This window comes from Scomber scombrus, chromosome 1 (genome assembly GCF_963691925.1).
Source record: "Scomber scombrus chromosome 1, fScoSco1.1, whole genome shotgun sequence".
Lineage (NCBI taxonomy): Eukaryota > Metazoa > Chordata > Actinopteri > Scombriformes > Scombridae > Scomber > Scomber scombrus.
The window spans coordinates 23,079,961-23,101,624 of NC_084970.1; the positions used below are offsets into that span (position 1 = coordinate 23,079,961).

At 37.8% G+C, this 21,664-nt stretch overlaps 3 protein-coding genes across 4 annotated transcripts; all 3 read left to right on the forward strand.

Annotated features, from left to right (window-relative positions):
* The first annotated feature begins 1,378 nt into the window (after positions 1–1,378).
* bdnf (brain-derived neurotrophic factor) lies at positions 1,379–2,203 on the forward strand. Of its 2 annotated transcripts, XM_062417260.1 has the most exons (2): positions 1,379–1,624; positions 1,667–2,203. In XM_062417260.1, exons 1-2 carry the CDS (start codon positions 1,394–1,396, stop codon positions 2,201–2,203), a joined length of 768 nt encoding a protein of 255 aa, XP_062273244.1. In that variant the 5' UTR covers positions 1,379–1,393. The 2 variants fall into 2 exon arrangements, with proteins under 2 accessions (XP_062273244.1, XP_062273236.1); XM_062417252.1 differs by having other exon boundaries at positions 1,379–2,203.
* A 3,982-nt stretch (positions 2,204–6,185) lies between these two features.
* On the forward strand, positions 6,186–13,570 carry lin7c (lin-7 homolog C (C. elegans)). Its single transcript, XM_062423579.1, has 5 exons — positions 6,186–6,343; positions 8,030–8,148; positions 8,297–8,368; positions 8,545–8,754; positions 9,251–13,570. Exons 1-5 carry the CDS (start codon positions 6,307–6,309, stop codon positions 9,416–9,418), a joined length of 606 nt encoding a protein of 201 aa, XP_062279563.1. The 5' UTR covers positions 6,186–6,306; the 3' UTR covers positions 9,419–13,570.
* Positions 13,571–16,964: 3,394 nt separating this feature from the next.
* On the forward strand, positions 16,965–19,745 carry rplp2l (ribosomal protein, large P2, like). Its single transcript, XM_062415749.1, has 5 exons — positions 16,965–17,029; positions 18,103–18,226; positions 18,334–18,382; positions 19,087–19,182; positions 19,636–19,745. The coding sequence occupies exons 2-5, from the start codon at positions 18,104–18,106 to the stop codon at positions 19,710–19,712; spliced, it is 345 nt and encodes a 114-aa protein (XP_062271733.1). The 5' UTR covers positions 16,965–17,029; position 18,103; the 3' UTR covers positions 19,713–19,745.
* The last annotated feature ends 1,919 nt before the right edge of the window (positions 19,746–21,664 follow it).

A 21,664-nucleotide genomic window follows, 5' to 3' on the forward strand; every position in this document is an offset into this window, starting at 1 on the left:
TTCATTATGGTTGCTTTTATATCTCTGGCTGCCGGATGTCCACCAACTCATTGATTTGCTGTGAATCTTAGAGCTCCTCAAAGGTAAGGGATGCATATGTGCTCAGGCGTTACGCTGGTTAAGGATGTATGTACAGTATTTCGGCTACACCTGACTCGCTGTGGGTCTTTCTTTCTTTCTTTTTTCTCCTTCCCCCTGGCATGCTTGCTTATCTTGTGAGCAGCTCTCCGGAGCCTCGAGATTGTTGCTTTAAAGTGTGGGAAGGATGACACATCTTTCTGTCATTCAGTTTCCTCGTGACATTGTGTTAGTTCATCCTGCAGTGCTCTCCTCTCCATCCACCTGCCAAAAACAAACAGTGTCCCTCAACAAACTCCTGCCTCCCATTCATGAAGGTTTAGTATCTGACCTTTCTTACAACACAGACCGGTTATTTTTTTAAGATAATACTGCAGCACGGGTGTGTTTGTCAGAGCTGACACAAACACCACGTTTCCACTCAGTCAGTATATAAGTGCTGTCCACGTCAGAGTTTCCCCTCAGTGACTTTGTTGGGGAGGGGGGAAAATGCCAAACTCAAAAGATAATATATGAGCTTTATGAAAGCTTTTTGCTTAGTCAAACATACAAAACAAACAAAACCATATCCTTTTGTCAACACACACATGGCCTTTAGATCCCAAAATACGTCTGTAATTTGCTGCCTGGCAACTGTATATGAATATATTACAGAAATCAAACAATATAGGCACGTACTCGCTCCAATAAACACGATGTTTAAGAATATAAAAATCAACCATGACGCTCAAGTTTTTAAAAGACAGGGAAAGCATGAGCTTTAAAAACCGACCAGACAATGAATGGCAGGGCCAATATAAAACTATAAATCCTTGCGTGTTCTTGGAATAAACTGTACATTACAACACAACATTTGAACAGCTCATGAATAATAGCTAGCCTGTAAGGATGTAGTGACATCTATTTTTGTAATCTTATCTTTTGTAATAAATGATCTCTCTGATGCTCAGCAGCACAGCTTTTGTGTATCGTTGCCAACAAATAAAAATCTAAGCCAGACCTCACATAGGAACAGGATGATTACAGTTTGCAAACAATTTGAAAACACTGATGACATGGCGCCAGTATCAGTTTAATAAAAAACATTTTGTCATTATTCCAAAGCTACAGCACTGGCTCCCTTTTTGGCTCACAAAGAAAGATAGTAGGGTGTAAATAACAGGAGAGGCATGAGATGGTGTATTATGGATCAAAAATAAGCCAACCTCATTGAAAATGCTCTTTGACTAACTGTCTTGTTCTCTCTCTCCCTCTCCCTTCCCTCTTGTTTTCTGTCTTTCTTTGCCCCCTCCAGTTCCACCAGGTTAGAAGAGTGATGACCATCCTGTTCCTTACTATGGTTATTTCATACTTCAGTTGCATGAGAGCTGCGCCCCTGAGAGACGCCCCGGGTATGCGGGGCCATCGGACGGAAGGCTACTTGGGCGCCGCTGCGACGGCCGCACGAGGCCATGGGACTCCACAGAGTGGTGGTGGGCCAGGCCAGCGCGGGGAACTGCCCTCACTCACAGACACGTTTGAGCAGGTGATAGAGGAGCTGCTGGAGGTGGAGGGAGATGCGGCACAGCTGGGACAGGGGGCTGATAAGACCCAGGAAGGTGGGGGCCCATCCTCTGTGGTCACCACGGAGACCAAGGATGTCGACCTGTACGACTCGCGGGTGATGATCAGCAACCAAGTGCCTTTGGAGCCGCCGTTGCTCTTTCTTCTGGAGGAATACAAAAACTATCTGGATGCCGCTAATATGTCCATGAGGGTGCGGCGACACTCCGATCCCTCACGGCGTGGAGAGCTCAGTGTGTGTGACAGTATTAGCCAGTGGGTGACAGCTGTGGATAAAAAGACGGCAATAGACATGTCTGGGCTGACAGTTACCGTCATGGAAAAGGTCCCTGTCCCCAATGGCCAACTGAAGCAATACTTTTATGAGACCAAATGCAACCCCATGGGGTACACAAAGGAGGGCTGCAGAGGAATAGACAAGCGGCATTATAATTCCCAATGCAGGACAACCCAGTCCTATGTGCGAGCGCTCACCATGGATAGCAAAAAGAAGATTGGCTGGCGGTTTATAAGGATAGACACTTCATGTGTATGCACATTGACCATTAAAAGAGGGAGATAGTGTATAAAATGTATAGATTTTATTGAAGAGTTTAAAAAAGAGAATAAAGAGAAAATATCTATTTGTATATATACATAACAGGGTAAATTATTCCGTCAAATGAAAATTTTATGGACTGCATGTAAAAAAAGATGAAGTTTATACAGTAAAAGTGATACTACAGTCTATTTATTGAACATATACATGACCTTGTAAACAATTAAAAAAAATCTGATCAGTCATTTGCGCCCAGTTTAAATTACTATATCACATTCCTCAAGACATTGTGATTTGTTTACATTGCCAAGAATTAGAAAATGAAGGGAAAAAAACAGGCAAGGAATGAGAGAGGACAGTTCCATCTTCAAAAGCTTGCATGCTGCTTCAATTGTGAATCGAGAAATTCTCCACTTACAAAAAAGGATATGATGCTGACCAAAAAACATTCCGTTTACATATTCAGCAGAAAACAATTTTCCTCTCAAGTAATTTATCTGTTTACTGTTCTAAACTTCTCAAGGTAATGTTGGAATTACATACTATGTCAAGGTGCTGTTGTCAAAGCTTTGCTGTTTATTTTTTTATCCCCACCAGAGGACAAGATATATATAAAAAAAATTATATATATATACATATATATATATATAAAATTTATTCATTGACATGTTTCTGGGTTAATATTATTCATTTTGTATGTTGTGAAGTTGTTTGCAATATTAAACTGAAATATTTGAAGAAATAAAAATGACTATAGGCAACTGAAAAACAAAATCAATGTCGATAAAGTTTCAACAGTGCATTTTTAGGCAGGACAAACTTTATTGTGCGGAAGGGCAGGAAGGCAGGCACACACACAAACACAACACATGTGCACAAACTCTGCCACATTTCTGAAGCATAAAACTACAAAATTAACCAGGAAGATCCAAATAATAACCAGTGGAAGCATTCACATATTTACAGCCTGTAAGATAATATCACAGAGTTTGCTATAGCAGAGGAGTCAGTGCATCGGGAAAGGCACGCCAAATTCAAGCAGCTATGTGATATTGGTGGCAAAGACGTGTCATTTGCAGCTCTGGGTGTTATTCAGTGTTATTTTTAGTAGGGAAAAGGTGGGGGGAAAAAAGCTTTAACTACTTCCTGTACCCCGCCAGCTCATTACTGGAACACAAATGCATGTCCTTTGATACTTTGGTGTTCATACACAAGTATTCAAGAGATTTACATAATTATTATTCCAGCTGCACATGTGACATTTCACAATTACAAAAACATAATATGACAAGAAAAGCGCCCACATATACAAGTGCAGACTAGTATAAGTAGGCTACGAGTGCATTTGAGGCATGCCCGACTTTGACAATGATGGATTCACCCACCCATGCATTTGTGTACATTAAAACTATACACCCACCATTTTCCTATTAGCAGATGTTAATCTCATATTTAAATCTTTTACAAAAGGACAGTCATCAGGGCTTTTATGCAGCTGTCACTCTAATCTGAAGGAAAAGCCTCTCAAGGAAACTAGTTTGGTTTCTGAGTTTGCAGACAGCTGCAGTTTCATATCAACGTTCCCTCTTAACTCAATAGAAAGTGAGAATGTGCAAAGTCTGGACGCATAGTTTAAGGTCGTAGTAGGATAACAATACAGTTTTTTCTTTCTTTTTACCTCAACATCATACAAACACTTTCAAATTAATCCATCCTACAACACTTCAGACAAAGGGAACGCTCCTATATCACAAAAGAAAAATATACAAAAATGAATCAAGAACTTCAGTTAAGTCTGAAATTTGTACTACATGTGATCCCAGCCTCCTCATTTAATTTCTTCTTCATCAACGTGAAGGTAAGTGTGACCTCTGAAGAGAAGATCTGGGATTTGGGAAACATCTGCTGAAGAGAGAAGACTTTTCTTTCCTGAACAAAAAGATGCTCCACTTTCTTCACTATTTCTCTGAGATCTTCCAGAGGAACCTGATGAAGGTGCCGTGAGTTACTTTTATTATACGGCAGCCATGAGGACAGTAGAGAGTCTCTATGCTGCATGATCCGTTATCTAACAAGAGATTCGAAGATTTCTTGTCATGCCTGGTAGAAAAAAAGTAAGAATTAACATTACCTTTAAGTCATCCAAGCAGTTGCTCTTAACTCTTAAAATGAAATCCACCTTAAGATAGAATTAGAGGGACTTAGTGAAATTCACTCAACATGTCTGAGCACTAACACATACTCAGCATGCAAATCAATTAATCAAACTTTCTCCAATGCAGTTTCACGATTATCTAAGCTTGCCTAAAGCAGTTTTTGTTGAGCATAATTTAAGTGATAGATAACTGCAATCATCAATCACACACTTAATAAATGGGCAAAGTGACTATTTGTCTTTGAGCAGTGCCAGGGTGAAACCCCCTGTCTTTTTGTGACTTCAAACCATGCATGTGAATAAACCTTAGAAATAAATGTAGTATTTATTTGACCTTAAGCTATGACTGAAGCTTAAAGACAAAAGCAAGAAGAAAACTAAATTCAATATTTCAACCCTAATGATGTGCTCATCACATATTGTGTCAAAAAAAAAAGACAATAGTTGGTGTTCCTTCACTCTTCCTGTGTCCCATCTTCAAGTGTGTCCTACTTCTGGCCACTCCTCAGTCACTGATGTCACAACAGGCCTGCTGTCAAAAGGGTTAGGGTTAGGGTTACAGCACCTTGTGTGGTGTCACAGATTGGGGTGTGGTAAGACCCGGCATGCTTGAAGGTTTTAACCCTCAGGGAGTGGTGAAGCAGCAGAGTGTAATTTCTGCAGAGTCTCAAGATGTCCTGCAGCCAACCAGTGGGGGGCAGTAGGGAGACTGCTCCTCCCAGGTGTCAGCAAAAGCCAAGGAAGCTTCTAGTCCCTTGTCACTAATACTAAGAGATGTAATGCAACATTCCCTTGAGCCATGAACATCCATGCAGAGGCTTAATACAGCCGTTGAATGAATGATGCTCTAAGCTTGTTGACTGTGTGATCATTATACACAGATGTGGGAAAGGGGTCACAAAGTGGAAAAACTTTCATCACCTTATCCCTGGATTTTGTTGAATTGTGGACCTCAGTGGGCTGAGCACAACGTTCTGACACCTGAAGGACACCTCGCCACAACCCAGTACCTAAGATCCCCTCCAGACATGTTTTAAGATATGTCAAAATACTTTGCTTTGAATAATCATTTTGTCTGTTTTTTCCACAAAAGTTCCACAAAAGTTCAATTTCAAAAAATTCTTAAGATTACGTCTACTCCTTCTCTCTTCCAGATCCAGAGTCTATTAAGATGCAAATATTTTCATTTTCAGAAATGTAACTGCTGAACAAAAGATGTTGTCTATTTCACTGAAAAGACCATTCTCTGTGTATGTGCACTGGAGGCTTCAAGTTTCCACATCAAACTTGTGTAAGTTGAATATTGAACCAGGATCAAGGTCACAAATCATGCTTGAAGGCAGAACCACTTTAACAGAGATAATTTACCACGTTCAGCAGATGAATGTGACAACAGCCTTCTTGTATCAAGCTGCACAACATACATCATTCTGCACAGTAAAGCTCAAACATCCAACTGAAGGAACATAAAGGAAAAAAAACATATTTCTGAGTAGAGTTACACCTGAGTCGCAGTATTATCCAGTCTTTGGAGTGGAAATTATCTCCAGAAATGAAATATGCAGAAGCCACAAAAAAGCTACATTTTGATGTACACTTATATTAAATAGTCATATATATACACAACACGGATTACATAAATACATTGATACATAATTATTTGTTTTGAGAAAAAAAAGTAAAACACTGACTGATGATACACAATGGTTAAAGGAGACGCCTTCAATGTTTGCTCAGGCACACCCAAAAAGTACTGAGAAGAACAAGGTGAGTTCGGTGGTTTCTCCACTTTTTGAGGATTCACTGAACGCACCATGACACTGGCAGCTAGCCTAGCTGGCTAACTTGGCTAAGCTGATTTATCGTCTTGCTTAAGCACACGTAACGTTAGCTAGGATTACCAACTTTAGTTTTCCATATCTAGCGTTTAACACAATATTGATTTGACACCAAATAAACTGTCATATCAAGGATGGCATCGCTCGGGGAACCTGTGCGGTTGGAGAGAGGTAAAGTTAATCGGCTAGCTAGGCGTTAGCTTAGAAATATTTGTTGTGATACAATAACCTAGCTTAACGTTAGCTAATAAAGCTGATTGTTGTCTTTGACTGCTTGTATTTCATTCGTTTACCAAATGTTGCGCCAAAAATAACTCACAGCCAATGTGTACAGCTTTCATTAATTTTAGTTATTGTCAGTAGTGAGGATGGTAGTAATAGTTTGTAAAATAACGATGTTTTACTTTGAGCTAACTCAAGCTACTAGTGCTCAGCTCTGTTAGCTTGTTTGCCTAAGGTTCAATCTACATTACCATTAAGAAATGTGGCCTCAGAGTATCATTTTATATTTTCATCTTGACTAGTAGCAAGGGTGGGTAGGTGGGATTCAAATATATTGTAACATATGACTTATTTAAAACCTCAAGTGTCGCAAGTAACTAAACCCGCTGACATTAACGTGAACAGCTAACATAGCTGCTGGGTATTAAACAGAAGTCATGTTACTTTCTGCTATGAATTATAATCTAATGTATCTGGAGAGGATTTACCACCATGCTATATAAACAATGAAATGCTGAACTGATGTTCAGTAGTCGAGTTTGAATTAATTCACTAAATCGTTAGCAAGTATTAGCCAGAGATCGAGAGATCAATAATAATAAATTTTGTCCCAACCATGTTATTGATAATAATAATATCAAAATGCGAACATATTTACTCATTTACAGACAGAATATTGGAGCAAAAACGTCTCACACTTGTTGTGCTTGTAAACGCAATTCTGTACAATTATGTTATTATGTTACATTAGAGCTGCAACGATTTATCAATTAGTTGTCAACTATTAAGTTAATTGCCAACCATTTTGATAATCGATTAGTCGCTCAGAGTCATTTTTGTAATAAGAAAATGTCCAATATCTATGATTCCAGCTTCTCCAATGTGAATATTTTCTGATTTATTAAGTCCTGAGTAATAAAAAAGTAAATTGAATACTTTTAGGTTGGGGGAAAAACAAGACCTCTTAAGATGTCACCTTGGGCTTTGGGAAGCAGTGTCAAACCTTTTTCACCATCTTCTTACCTTTTTTATTTTATTTTTTAGACTAAACAACTAAGATGAATCGAGAAAATATCTTTATTTTAATTTAGACATAGTAAATGATAATGTTTGTTCCAGACAGTAAGTAGAGTGAAAGTTATTGAATCAAGGTGCTGTTTAAGACATGGCACTATATTTTCAGGTATACAGCGACATGTATTTTTGCATTTATAAGAATATCAACGAGGCTGTAAAACAGGACAAATTTCAAAAAATGTCTAGTGCATTTTGTTGCAAATCCAATTTCATAAATGAAGAAATACGCCTGCACTCAGGTTTTCTCATGGCTGAACAACCCATGGATATATTTATTATATTTATCATGTCTTTCGATTTTTTTCATACCTTTTTAATAAGAATAAATGGGCAATTTGTAGACCTTAATTTGCACTTGACAGATTGAAAGATTTAATGGATAATAACTAGACTTTTTTAACTTTTGTCACTCTGTTTTTCATTTAAAAGCAATTGTGTCCCTGTGTCTTTACATTTGTGTGGTTTGAACTGGACCTCCAGATACCTTTTGTGAATGCCCCTGTTTGCAGATACCAGTTTTAACCTTGATGTTGGTGCACATGTTCTTGTGTTTGACAGATATTAACCGTGCGATTGAACTGCTGGATAAGCTCCAGAGGACAGGGGAGGTTCCTCCTCAGAAGCTGCAGGCCCTTCAGAGGGTCCTACAGAGTGAATTCTGTAATGCTGTCAGAGAAGTAAGACACTTTGTGTTTATTACTCTTAAAACATTAAATTGTAAAATGTCATTACGCCAAGTTTTTTCTTCTAGTAGTACACACAGTCTTTGGTTTGAATATTTGAAGCTGAGATGTGACAAAATATTGACCAAAATTGTTTCTTCAGGTGTATGAGCATGTGTATGAAACGGTGGACATCAACAGCAGTCCTGAGGTCAGGGCCAACGCCACAGCCAAGGTAGACCCAAATCAAATCCAATCTAGAGCACAAGCATGTGATTCACACACTTGTTTTTCTGTTTTATTTCAGACAATTTTTTCCTTAAAACTCTGAACACTTCACATTTTAGCATCGTAAATTCAGTGTATTCACAAAGCTTTAACAATATTAACACAACACTGTTTAATTTATAGGCTACTGTGGCAGCTTTTGCGGCAAGCGAGGGACACTCGCATCCTCGGGTCGTGGAACTGCCCAAGACAGAAGAAGGCCTGGGTTTCAATATAATGGGTGGAAAAGAGCAAAACTCACCTATTTACATCTCACGGATCATCCCAGGAGGCATCGCTGACCGACACGGGGGCCTGAAGAGAGGCGATCAGCTGCTCTCCGTTAATGGGGTGGTATGTTCGTCACTTACTAGAGTAATTTTACATTTGATGCTTTACCCTGGAATACAACTCAGTCAGTAATGACATTCATTTGAATATCTGAGTAATACATGAAACAAAAAAACCAACAGACACTTTAGCGGCACTGAAGGAGGTTAGATTTTCCTGCTAAATAACATTTGATGTAGAAATATATTTTTCTGTTGAGACTACTAAATATATATGCATTTAAATTTGATTAACTTAAATATTTTTATCCTATTCAAGGGAATAGTTGCCTTTTTTCCCAGGCTGCCAAATCTTGTGGCTTGGCTGTAGCTCTGATCACTTTACCTCTAAGATAATGAGATCATTGTTTCTGCCAGCACTTGTTGATCTTGTACTTACGAATTGCTAACAGTATATTACTCTCTAATTATGACCCTGTAAAAACTGCAGACTGTACTACAGTGCTGGTGCCTGTTTGTGATAAAATCTTGATGTACATTTTGTTTTTCCGTGTTTGCAGAGTGTGGAAGGTGAGCACCATGAGAAAGCTGTGGAACTCCTCAAAGCAGCTCAGGGCACAGTGAAGCTGGTAGTAAGGTACACCCCCAAAGTCCTAGAGGAAATGGAGTCGCGCTTTGAGAAAATGAGGTCGGCGAAGCGCCGGCAACAGAACAACTATCCCCAGTAGGATTTTTCCATGTTGATACCGAGCTCCCATGTCTCTCCTCTTCTAGCCTTCTGGCCATCTGTTCTGGTCTCTTTCTTATCCTCCTGCCCGAAAAGCATAACAAATATACCTGAGTTTAGTTTTAGTTTTTACCCACACATGCTGTATATTGTGCTTCTACAGTTTCCTGTAGCATTTTTAATCTTCACTACTGTACTGGACACTACAACTCTAGGAGAATGCTAGCATATTCATGATTGTCAATTTAGGTGGTCACTCACACCTTGTGCATTATTTTTGAATTGGAAAATTTGAATGCAACTTTTGAGATCAACTTCACAACTCCTTTGACTGGAAAGGTAGTGTTTTTAATTCTTTGATCACAGCCACTACCAAGTGCCTCAGGGCAAACATGTTTATCTTCTGTACTGTGTTCACAGCTCTCCTTTCTCTCTCTCTCTTTCTCTCTCTCGCTCTCTTTGGTGGTTTAAAGTCAAAAGTAAGATTGGTTATTAAATGCTTGTGGCAGGAATCACTACACACTTTGCAGCTGTTATTCTCAAAGATCATCTGATTTGATGGATGCATGTTAAACATCTGTAAAACGTGATTGTGCAAACTTTTAAAAAAAGAATATACAGTTTTATATTAATTGCCACTCTGCAGGCTTTGGGGGAGTTGATGACAGTTTGACTTATAAAGAAACAGTTGTATATTCGATTTTTTTTAAAAGGGAAGAACTGGAAGGACATTTCAAAACAAAAGGGATGGATCATCTTTTAGGTTTTTGTTGGGCTTACCCTTGTTAGTTTTCTAACATTATAAGAAGCTCAGCACACACTGTGGGGTTTGTGAAGTCTAGCATGTTCTGTAAATGACGTAATGGGGGCTCAGCAACGCATGAACTACATTCCTGCTGCTACAGAGACTCCGGTTTTCACTTTCATCACGAACCTTTACAAACAAACCCAGCAGTCGGCGTGACAAGAGATGAAATCTGTCCAACTACTGATTAATTTGTCTTGATGTAACGCCAGCTCTAAAACTTGATGAGAAATCAGTTGCACAACACGTCTTTTCATCTTTGATAATATCTTCTAGTTAGCATTCTTTGCGTCATTTAGTGACAGAAAAATAAGACGTTAATTATATCAATGGTTTTCAGTCACGTAATGCCTAATGTGAGCGCAGGTGTTGATCTCACTCATGCTGTACATGGTCACTGCTTATTCATCCAGGCTTTACAGTGTTTAGTGGCTTATGCTGTAAATCTATTGCATTGTCATATCTTTTGTATTTTCTGTGCATTTTTAACATTTTGTTACAGTCTTGCAGAACAAAAAGTGCGTGATAAATGAAGCATTAACTTTATTTGGATTTTTCTATCCTGGCACCATTGACATCTTTAACAGACTTGAGGTGAATCATACAGATGAAACGGGTGATGCACTGAAAAATATCTTTATTATAATTACCATTTAACCACTTTTATTATATTATGGTTATATTCCATTTAAAGACAAGGTAAAGCCCACAGATTTCAATAGTTTAGAGCAGGGTTTTTTTTTAATAATTGGCATTTTTCCTTTAGAATTTCAAGCAGTCATCTTTACTCCATTAAAGCCAGCTGTTTAGTGGCACCCATGTACTCTTTACTTAATATAACAAACTGCAGATCATGTTCAAAGGAGAGACATGTTATCACTGAATACGGCCACACTGCTATGTTGGTTCTGATCTGCGGTTTGAAGCATCAAAACAGTGTCAATAACTCCAGCACACAGAAATATACATGTAGGCTTTATTCCTACTGTCATAATGATATTTCTTACATCATGAGAAAACGGTTCTGAAGTATTAATGGCTAAAAGAAGGACAATTCTGGTCTTTTTTCATTGAGACGTCCCAATGCGACGGTTATGCCTACACGCAATGTGTCATTCAAACAAGTTCACAAGTCATGGTTATCTGTAAATTACTTTATTTTCAACATAAAACGACAAAAGAGTATTTAGAAACCTTGCTTTGCTTTCCCAGTGAAGAGGAAAAATAGGTCTCCGCTACAGAATATCCATATTTACATTAGAATATGTACCCATGGTTTTAGCTGTGTAGGCCATACTATCGTCCAGTCTCAGGAGTGGTACATCACATTGTTGAGACAAGAGTTAAGTAGTGATTCAGTAACTGATGTAGAAATTCAGTGGACGGTGGATAAAATAACAAACGCACAACAGTGTACGAACAAGTCCTGAACTGTTTGTCCTCTTATGTTGAACCGTTGTTTGCAGTTTGTGGATATCCGGTCAAGTGTGTCAGTCTGCAGGTGTTTAACACACAACTGTCATTATTAGATGATGCTCCATAATTAACTAATACAATAGTTGTGCAGTAGGTCACTCATTACATGCTGTCCTTGGGCCTCTGTGGCTGATTTTGTGATGCAGGTTATTCTTTATCTCTGTTGGGGTTTTGGCCATTTTATCCACCACTTCTAAGACGCTCCAGCTAATTCAAGTATCAGTGCTTAGCTGAAAAATGTGATATTGTCTGTGTCTAAATGTATCCTTACAGAGACACTTTAACCATTTGGTCACCACTAAATGCATCACTCAAACATGTTTTGTAAAGTACTGAATTATCACTAGATATTGGAAAATATCAGATCGGAGTTAGGAAAGGATTGTCTTTTTCATGTTAAGAAAATAACTATCAATTGATGATAAAATTGCCATTTTCTGAATTCAAAATTGGAGCAAACAAATCCCTCCTTGGCATGTTGTTCATAATAGTCTCTACATCTGTCCATGATCACCTTCTGTTTCAACTCGAAACTTAATTGTAACAGCAGCTGAATTATCTGTATTCAAGCCAGTGGAAGATGGTTTGTATATTACTTTAATATCGCATTAAATATTGCAAGAAAATTATGATACATGATGATGCTTGATGCTCCACGTTTATCCATTACTTCTTATGAAAAATGCTGAATTTTAGGACAAAACTATGATAATAAAACACACACACGGTACTGCAAAAACTGAATGCAAATCGATGAATCTATGCAAAGTCGTTTAAAAAGTTTGGAAATTTCCTAATATGGTGCAAAATCATTTTACTGTAGAATGTCAGTCGAGGCTGTGTGGAGAAATGTGAATGTAACACGACAACTTTGGAAAAGTCGCACTTAAACACACATGGCAGTTACGTATAGTTGCGAGACACTTACAATGTTTGATATTTCAACATTCACATATTGATCACCATCAGGTAGCTGCATTGATAACAGCCTTGCTATCTAATTAATGATTGTCAGAATGCATGTGGAAGAGGCTTATGTGAGATGTGGTTAGTAATAGACCATTCCAAAGGCTACTTGGAGCATTGTTTTCTCTTTTTTTCTTTCTTTTTGAGACAGAAGATTTAGCAGAAGTGTCAGAGTGTACATAAAAGTCGAAATGTCTTAATATAATGTATAGATTGTCCCTTAATTGTGTTTTATCTCCATATTAGCTAGTTGAATTCACTGCTCACACACACACACACACACACACGTACGTGTATTGTTAATCAGGAAAAAACATGGAATGAGACTTGTAAGTGATATTGCACACTCTCCACTGAATGTCACTGACCATCGTTTGACTTAGTTTGCAGAATTTTGTGAAGTACCCGTCAACTTTTTACCCGTTTTTCCTTGTCTATATATTGGAATGGTCAATAGAGTATTTTTTATAATAGTTTTCTTTTGATATTTTTCGCAATTTTTATAAGTGATTTTCCTAAAAAAGAAATTCCAGGAATGATTGGTACTTCCATTTTGGCTGTGTACCAGGGCCATATCAGCAAAGTGTCTCAGAAAAGCAGCACTGACATAGAAAGGCGACGTATTGATCTTATATCTGGATCAGCGCTCTTTTCTGACATCTGAACTGATTTTTCTTTTCTTTCTAGTACCAAGACCAAACTTTCAACCTCTGTGAAAATTTTTGATAATGTTTTGAAATGTTTTAGTTGGTGCTTGTTTAGGATTATTACCTTGTAGATTGTGTTGTGTTATTTTGTGTTTGTTATCTAATTTACTGTGTTACATTGATGTGGAATGTAAAATGTTGTGATGTAGAACTTAATAATTGGACTGGAGGCTAAATAAACAGTGCATAAAATAACGACCTTTGAGTGTCTGTCACACATTTATTTCAACTGTCCACCAGAAGAACCAAAGTTTGATCCCTACGTGTTTAAAACAATTTTATGAGCATCTCTCCTGTTATTTAGTTCAGGTTTTATACCAGACATGTATGCTTAGTCTGTTTTTTGTAGCTGACTTACTGCAGATAGGCTGTATAATAGAGCCTGTAAATACTGTCTGTAAATTCAACATCTACAGCATGCAGACAGCACACAGTCAGCTTTTTTTGGATGATCTGACACTCCATGTGGGCTGCAGAAACTTCATTAAGTGTTTTCAGAGATTGGAGTCGAAAGTTTCTGAGAACATCTTGGCAGCTGTAACATAATGGATGGACTTAAAATGAACTATTCTATAACATTAAGTAACACAATTAGAAACCGTATTATCAGGAATATGTGGAGACATTAAAAAAGAGGGAATGACAAACACCTGACCTGCAGTGATTCCCAAACTTTTTCAAGCAGCTCCTCATTTAACGACTTAGGAGAAAATAGATATTCAGAAGTAACAACTTGATTTGAAATGAAAAAACACTGCACATACATATATTTTTGAACATATTTCTCATTGGTATATACTGCTGCACAATGAAAAATGAAAAGTTTTTACACACAAAGCACTGCTGTATTAACAGAAAAATCGGAAGCAAAAGATGCTCGCTCATATTTTGGATTTGACTGATGTGTTTGCAGCTTCTTTACATGTTTTGTTTGGCTGCTAAACATCAGAGTACTTTTTATTTTATTTTTGTCCCCAAATGAATCACTTTCATAATTTTTTTCACAGCAGGTATTTTCACTTGTCATATGACAAGACTTGATCAGTTACACCTGTGTTTGAAAAGTAGAAATGTCTGCTGGGGAAAAAAAGGTCTTTTCAACTGTAGTTTTTGCCCTTTGTCTCTGTTTGTGAGTCATGTAAACTGGTGAGAGAAGGTAAGGCTTTGGTGTCATCTCTAAACGTCTAGTTATTTATCAAACTCGGATGTAACGTTGCTTTTTTTAAAGGAGTTTTCACCCAGATGCATGCACACAATACTGTGGATGCTTGAGAAGAGCCCTGTAAGAGGAGCTCAGGGCTGGTTGCCTGGAATCAAACGGTGCACGTGACAGCGATTCATTAGAGCTGGTTGTTCACACTACAGCTTGAGACCAGAGCACAGCTGCTGGTCCGTCATTCTGTGGATGCAATCCGTTGCAGAGTTTGGTTCACAAAATCAATCACACCCAGGAGCAAGCACAGCAGCATCAGCAGGAGCTGAAGATGAAGCAGGAGACCAAACTGGATCAGGAGCCAAATCAACAGCAGGAGCAGACAAGGAAGGAGCATTGATTCATATTAATAAACAGAATAACACACATACACACATTTGATTGGAGAACATTTATAGAGTTTGTTGTAAGGCAGTAGTCTGAAAAAGCTGTCAGCACCTGCTGAGATCAAAAGATACAGGCAGCTGAAAGGTGTATTCATTGTTTTTTGCAGTCACAAAAGTCTTTAATTGCAAAAAACCCCAACAATCTGGTGTTGAGACATCACATCAACACAAACTAGTTTGACACAGTGAAGATGCTCCGTCTAGCTGTTCAAATAAACCTTCCTTTTCATATTAGCTGCAGCTGAATGACAGTGTGGGAGGAGTTCAACATATAAGACAACACACACACAGCCTGCAGCTATTGTGACTGTAGGAGCCATTTCTATGTCAATGTGTGGAAAGTACCAAATTGGGCCAGTGGGTGTCCTCATGGTGTTGGGTGTACATTTCTGTATAGGTGGGAACTTTCTGACAGGTGTCAGGTGTTGCTAGACGGAGGAGCACACAGTTTTTCGACCGCTCCGGTCTCCGTCACGTTTGTCTTGTTGTCTGTGGCACAGCTGAATGAACTTTATATGCACTGGCAATGGATACTTGCATGTCATTGAATATCCTGGAAACTGTGCGAAAATAAAATACGCATCAAATAAAGAAGGAAATCAGGAAGCTGTTTGTTTCACTAGACACAAGTTATAGTCGTGCAGTAGCCAGCGCGTCGACTACTCTTAGCCTGTCTATGCAGCCCCTCAGTGGCTTTAAGTTTTAGGTTTAGCCGCTACAATGACATTGATACAATTAAATGTTATTCTTTATGCAAATGTTTTTTATGTATCAAGAACAAATTCACACATCAAATATATATAGAACACGTAGCAATACACAGAAAAAAACAATCCCTTTAACCATGTAGCATTATTATATATACAAAAACATTACATTAAAAATAAGAAATAAATGAAGGACAAAATGAGGTTTCCTGTTTTGCATCTTAGAAGCTAAATCATCCCCACATTAAAATACAAACATGTATTTACATACCAACACATTGGTGGACGAAGTACCCAATTGCTTTATTTAACTAAAAGTAGCAACACCACAATGTAGAAATAATCCATGAAAAGTAAAAAGTAAAAAAGCCCAACCACTTCATTGGGGACCACTGGACTGAACTCAACAGCTGTTTATAAAGTAGTTAAACCTAGCTCCACCTCCAGAAGCTACAACAGTACCATGCTGCTTACACTTATTATTATTAGTTATAGTTTTGACATTTTCATTAGTTTTTATTTTTATTTATTTATTTTTTTTTAATTTCAGTTTAGTTTTAGTTATTTTAACATGTGATGAGTGAGTAGCCTAGTTTTAATTGTATTTTTATTTTGAGGAACTGACTACTTTTAGTTCAGTTTTTATTCAGTTTTAGTTTTTCAGGTATTAGGAGGAAAGCCTTGATTTGTAGAAGCTGAAAAGGATGAAATAATGCATTTCACCACATATGGTTTACCGAGTCATTGTTTATTAAAGGTGCCATATTGTGCAAAGCTATTTTATTATTTTCATTCTTTAACCATTAACAATGCTCAACCCACAGCACAGCTCAGTAATTATCACCTGGAGCTAAGTCAAAAGCAAAAAAATCTGATTTTATCTGCAATTCTGTTTAATTTCAATTCTGTTTTCTGTTTGTTAACGAAATTATTTTTTCACTGCTAGTTTTAGTTTTAGTCTTAGTTTTCATTAACTATAATAACCCTGTCACACACTGATGCTTCTGTATAAACAATCTACTGGTGTCACATATAATACTATATTAGCCAGAGGGACCACACCACTCACTTTACTGCAATCCTTTAACTACATTTGATTTATGTACTTTAATGAACTTTTTAATGAGGTATTTTAAGATTGCTGTATTGGTACTTTATGGATGCGAGTACTTCTTCCAGCACGGTGCGCTGTGCAGCTTTACACCGGTGCAGCAGGTGGCGGCCGACTTGCTTTCTGTCTTTATTTAAAACCGAAGAAGAAGTCCGGTTTTTTCCGCGTTGACTCTGTGACGTAACTTCCTTTCTGTCCGTGCTAACCTCGAAGTGAACACGCTCCCGCCCGTGTAGCTCAAGTGAGTGGCTTTTTATGATGTTTTAAATGGCACAATCAGTGGTGAAAATACGCATGGTATCTCAGGAAAGAGATGATCAACTAATCTTTATAGATTTGAATCCTTAAAAAAACGTTATTTCAACAAAATTAGGTTGTTTTAAGCATGGTAACGTATCCAGTGGCTAAGCTAGCTAATGGCAGCGGCACCAAAGATACCTGCCACATGGTGAAGATGTAAAGTAGCTGTAATTTTCTAATTTTAAACTAAAATTTCCCACAAATGTGACTGGACTTAAAAAAAACCTTAAGCTCAACATGTGCTGATGTGCAACTATCTGTACCGTAACTGTTACACGAGATGCTTACATTTAGTGCTGGACCATCTATTCATGTTATACGACAACTAAAAAATGATAATCGTTTGAAGTTGTATAGACGTAAAACCCTCAGAGTAGAATTATAAGACGTAAGTCCTTTTTGTAACTTATATTAAAATAAGAAATTAAAACGATCTGTGGCGGACCTTGACTTTAATCGGTATATTGTACAAAGTGTTTACTGTTAATTCTACCAATTAATTAATTATTCTGCCACAATGAAGCAAAACCCATTCACCAACTCATGTGCCTCAAAGTCAGCTGAGATCAACCAAGATCTTAAAAGACGAAGCTTTTTGACACTTACTCACAGTCCCTTGAAATTATAATTTGTACATTTGAGTACATTTAACTCAGGACATTTATGTAAAAATCTCTAAGAATATTGTTTGACCTAGGATTGTCCTGCAAGGAAGAGAAAAGTACTGAAGAGCTGTAAGCAAGAAATGTTAAGAGACTGATTTTTGCTAAATGAGGTGCAAAGTAATGTTATAACCCCATTATGCACATTTTCAGTGCTTTAAACCCTTTAATATAAGCAAATGAAGTCTTAATCTTAAGGAAATAGGATGTTGGATTTTTCCCTGTAGTGTTTGTAGATTTTCATTTAAGAATATATTTGAAAAGTGACCAGAGTTATTTTATTGCCACTTTGTTACTGGTCAATGATGTCCATTAAACATTCATTTTCAACCTCTGAACTTGTTTTTTGCAGAATGCGTTACGTTGCTGCTTACCTGCTCGCTGCCCTTGGTGGCAATGAGACCCCTGCATCCAGCGACATCAAGAAGATCCTGGAAAGCGTTGGCATCGAGGCTGATGACACACGCATGGAGAAGGTACCGACTGCCCTTTCTTGAGCTTTATAGTGCTGTTGTGACAGCATGTCTTTACCAGTGTCTTATTACTTTTTTGATATTCACAAAGTTGATCTCCTGCTCAACAGGTCATCTCTGAACTCAAGGGCAAGAACGTGGATGAGGTGATCGCCTCAGGTGAGTGTGCAAGGATTTCAAGGTTTTGATTGTCATTTACTCTGGACATATGAATAAACAAAGAATTACTCTCCTCCCGGTGCAGTAAGATATAGTAAACAAAAAAAACACATCTCGTCACGTAAAATATGCAAATAAAATACTGAAAATACCAGAATAAAAATGAATAGTATAATTAAAAAGTTTAAATCTTAAAGTATTGAAGTATGAACGTATGTTGTTTGTGTGGAGTGTAAGGTATAAAATAGGAATGTCTGTGAAACCTTTTTGATCTTAAGCATCACCAAGTAGGGTTTTGATATTGAAATACACCTGCTGAATGTATCAAATTTGGTCTTAACCTGGAGAAACAGAAGTGTGTCCCATGACCTACAAAGGAAATTGTAGAATTGACATGAATTGACTTCCTGAAGTTTTAAATTGTGACTGGTGGTAGATTCTTGTGCCACTCGGAAGTAGCAAAAGGAAAATTGGCAAGAGGATAATAAATCATACTGAAAACTGAGTTAAGATGGTTTCACTGAGAACAAATACAAAATATTATTACTTTGAGTCCAGGAGGAGAATGTAAGCCTTCAAAGTATCATAATTAAATTACAAGATTGTATTTAATTATGCTGTTTGCTGACCTCTATCCTGTTTATTGCTGCCAAGTGTCTGTGTAACAACTGGTGCTTTATGTCTGCCAACTTGTGTGTCCTCAGGTTACGGTAAGCTGGCCAGCATGCCAGCAGGCGGTGCCGTAGCTGTTGCCAGCTCTGCGGCTACTGGCTCAGCCGGAGCCGCAGCACCTGCTGCAGGTGAGCATCACAACTTAGCACCTAGTTTGTCAGCATCTTTGACACGTGGCTCACAGTTCCTTTGCCTTCACCTTGGATGTTAGGATGATTACAAGTCAAGCCAAATCTGTTAATTATCATAAATGTTTTATAGAATTAAATGTTACAAACCTGCACAATTTAATCCTGATTGAGATATACTTGGCCAGTTCAAATCATAGGGAATTAAATGAAAGCTATTGGTTTAGAGAAGAAAAAAATCACGGGTTAATTTAAATGTGGAAACATTCTAGAGAATAGGGTGTAGTAAGAACATTTTAATGAGAAAAGTACTGTGACTACTTAATACAATTTCCTTTAAACATTTGAAGAAATATTTGCTAATGAATGGTTTCAGTAACCTCATAAGCAAAGCTGGTAAATGTTATTGTGTTTATAGCAAGAACTCGTTTATTGTATTATACTGTTTTCCAGCTGAGGAGAAGAAGGAGGAGAAGAAAGAAGAGTCTGAGGAGTCTGATGACGACATGGGATTCGGCCTGTTCGACTAAACTTCTCCAAATGAATAAAGTTTATAAAAAATCGCCAAACTGTTTCAGTTGTTTTCACTGCAAAATGTTCATCCAGAAAACCAAACTTCATCATAGCTAGTTCTCAGTGGGATATGAATTTGACCATTATTCCTATTGAGTGGGTATAATGTGAACTGGAATTGGTATGGTGCCACAGTTTCCTGAATACTTAAAGTTAATGGGGGTTTCATAACCTGATTAATTGTTGCTCTTTTTCCACGGCTTAAAAATGAATATAGCTGTATTGTGACTGCAGGGCAGCCACCAAATTCTTCACCATTATGTAATTGAGTCTAGTGAGCAGCAGATGGCACTATAGGGTTATACACAGTACAGGAGGGGTTAAACTGAGACAAAGTTGCTCCATGTTGTGCACAGTTTTGTTTGCTTTGAATTATCCATAATCTAGACATTGATACTTAGACCAGATTGTGTCCTTGCCAATTCCGGCATTTTTCTTTGCTATGGTTTAAAACACTGACTTAAAGGTCAAAGTCAGCTTTATTGTCAATTTCTTCACATGTTAAGGCATACAAAGGAATCGAGAAGACGTTTCTCACTATCCCATGGGGGAACAGATAAAGAGCACAGGCACAACAGATAAGACATGTTTCCTAACACTAAAGAGTTGAAGTGCACAACAGATGAGACATTTACTAATAATATAAAAATAAAACAATGGATAGGTAGTAAGTTAAAATAAGATTCTGGAGTCTACTTTTTTATATGTAGGAAGTAGCAGCATACGTTTCTGTATAGTTAGGTTGTGCTAGTGCAAAAAGGCAGTAATAGCAGCAAAAAGTTCTATGAGATGTATATTTTTAACAGATATAGTGCAAAAAGAAAAGTCATTTAATAGCAGCAATTTCAGTCTCTGTGTGTGTGTGTGGGGGGGGTTTAGGTTTCTGACAGCCTGGTGTATGAAACTGTTTCTGAGTCTTTCTGTGCGGCTACGGAGGCTCCTATACCTCCTTCCAGAGGGTGATCTTACCAGCTGTGTTCACTAGCAGTGCTTTCCTGCAAAGGTGCAGGTGACTTGTAATGTGCAAACTCATTGAACTGAAGTGCACAGCGAAGGGTCACAGATAAGATAAGAAATGTGCTTTACCACAAAGACCAGGGATCAAAATCACGACATTCAATTGAACTTTTCTTAAAAGCTCAATGAATGCTCCACAACTCTGTCTTAAAATAAGATTGAGATCACTGTTGCGATGGCAATTCTCAGTAATCCAACAAATCAATAAAATCTGAAGGCTTATGGTGTCACTGGCAGCAATTATAGATGTACAACATCATCATAATAAATAAGGAAAAAGTAATGAAGAGCAACCAACCTTTATTCATTGCCAATACCCTGCATGTCAATTATTTACACCAGAGTCATAAATGAATTAACACAAGCAGTCAATTCCAGCGCGGCATGACAGCTGGACCAAAACCAAGCTTCATGTGCATGTTGGTATGATCAACATATCCAGAATTTAAATTGTTGATCCATGTGCACTGTGTGTTATGAATGACTGAATATAGCTTCAACTCCACTGAAACTGAATATTTGTGTGATAGCTGTGCAGCTGGGTGTAATGAGATTTGTCGCCAGCCACATCCTTTAAATCATTAAGCACCAAGCCAACAACCAGCCCCTTAGCTGATTCCCATTAACTTACACAGGACCTTCTAATTCAACTTCTTCAGTACCTAGGTGGTTCAGCATGAGACTGAGACCAGAACTAAAGAAACAAGAAGGACCTAAAAGTCTCAACATGTATAAAGTCTTGAAAGTGTTTGAATATACTTACGTATAGTTTTAAGTTTGCTGAGAAAAAAAGTTTACGCTTGACTTTTTCAAACTTGCGATATTTAATGTCATCCCCATGGACCCAAAATGGCAAATAATTTGTTTATTGGTGCATCAACATACTAGATGA

What these genes read in the sequence shown, in the direction of transcription:
- rplp2l (XM_062415749.1), top strand. Translation starts at nt 18,104, where the DNA reads ATGCGTTACGTTGCTGCTTACCTGCTCGCTGCCCTTGGTGGCAATGAG. An exon ending in ATGACACACGCATGGAGAAG is followed by an intron (nt 18,227 to 18,333) that starts GTACCGACTGCC and finishes CCTGCTCAACAG; the next exon opens with GTCATCTCTGAACTCAAGGG. An exon ending in AGCCGCAGCACCTGCTGCAG is followed by an intron (nt 19,183 to 19,635) that starts GTGAGCATCACA and finishes ACTGTTTTCCAG; the next exon opens with CTGAGGAGAAGAAGGAGGAG.
- lin7c (XM_062423579.1), top strand. Translation starts at nt 6,307, where the DNA reads ATGGCATCGCTCGGGGAACCTGTGCGGTTGGAGAGAG. An exon ending in TCTGTAATGCTGTCAGAGAA is followed by an intron (nt 8,149 to 8,296) that starts GTAAGACACTTT and finishes TTGTTTCTTCAG; the next exon opens with GTGTATGAGCATGTGTATGA. An exon ending in TGCTCTCCGTTAATGGGGTG is followed by an intron (nt 8,755 to 9,250) that starts GTATGTTCGTCA and finishes CCGTGTTTGCAG; the next exon opens with AGTGTGGAAGGTGAGCACCA.
- bdnf (XM_062417252.1), top strand. Translation starts at nt 1,394, where the DNA reads ATGACCATCCTGTTCCTTACTATGGTTATTTCATACTTCAGTTGCATG.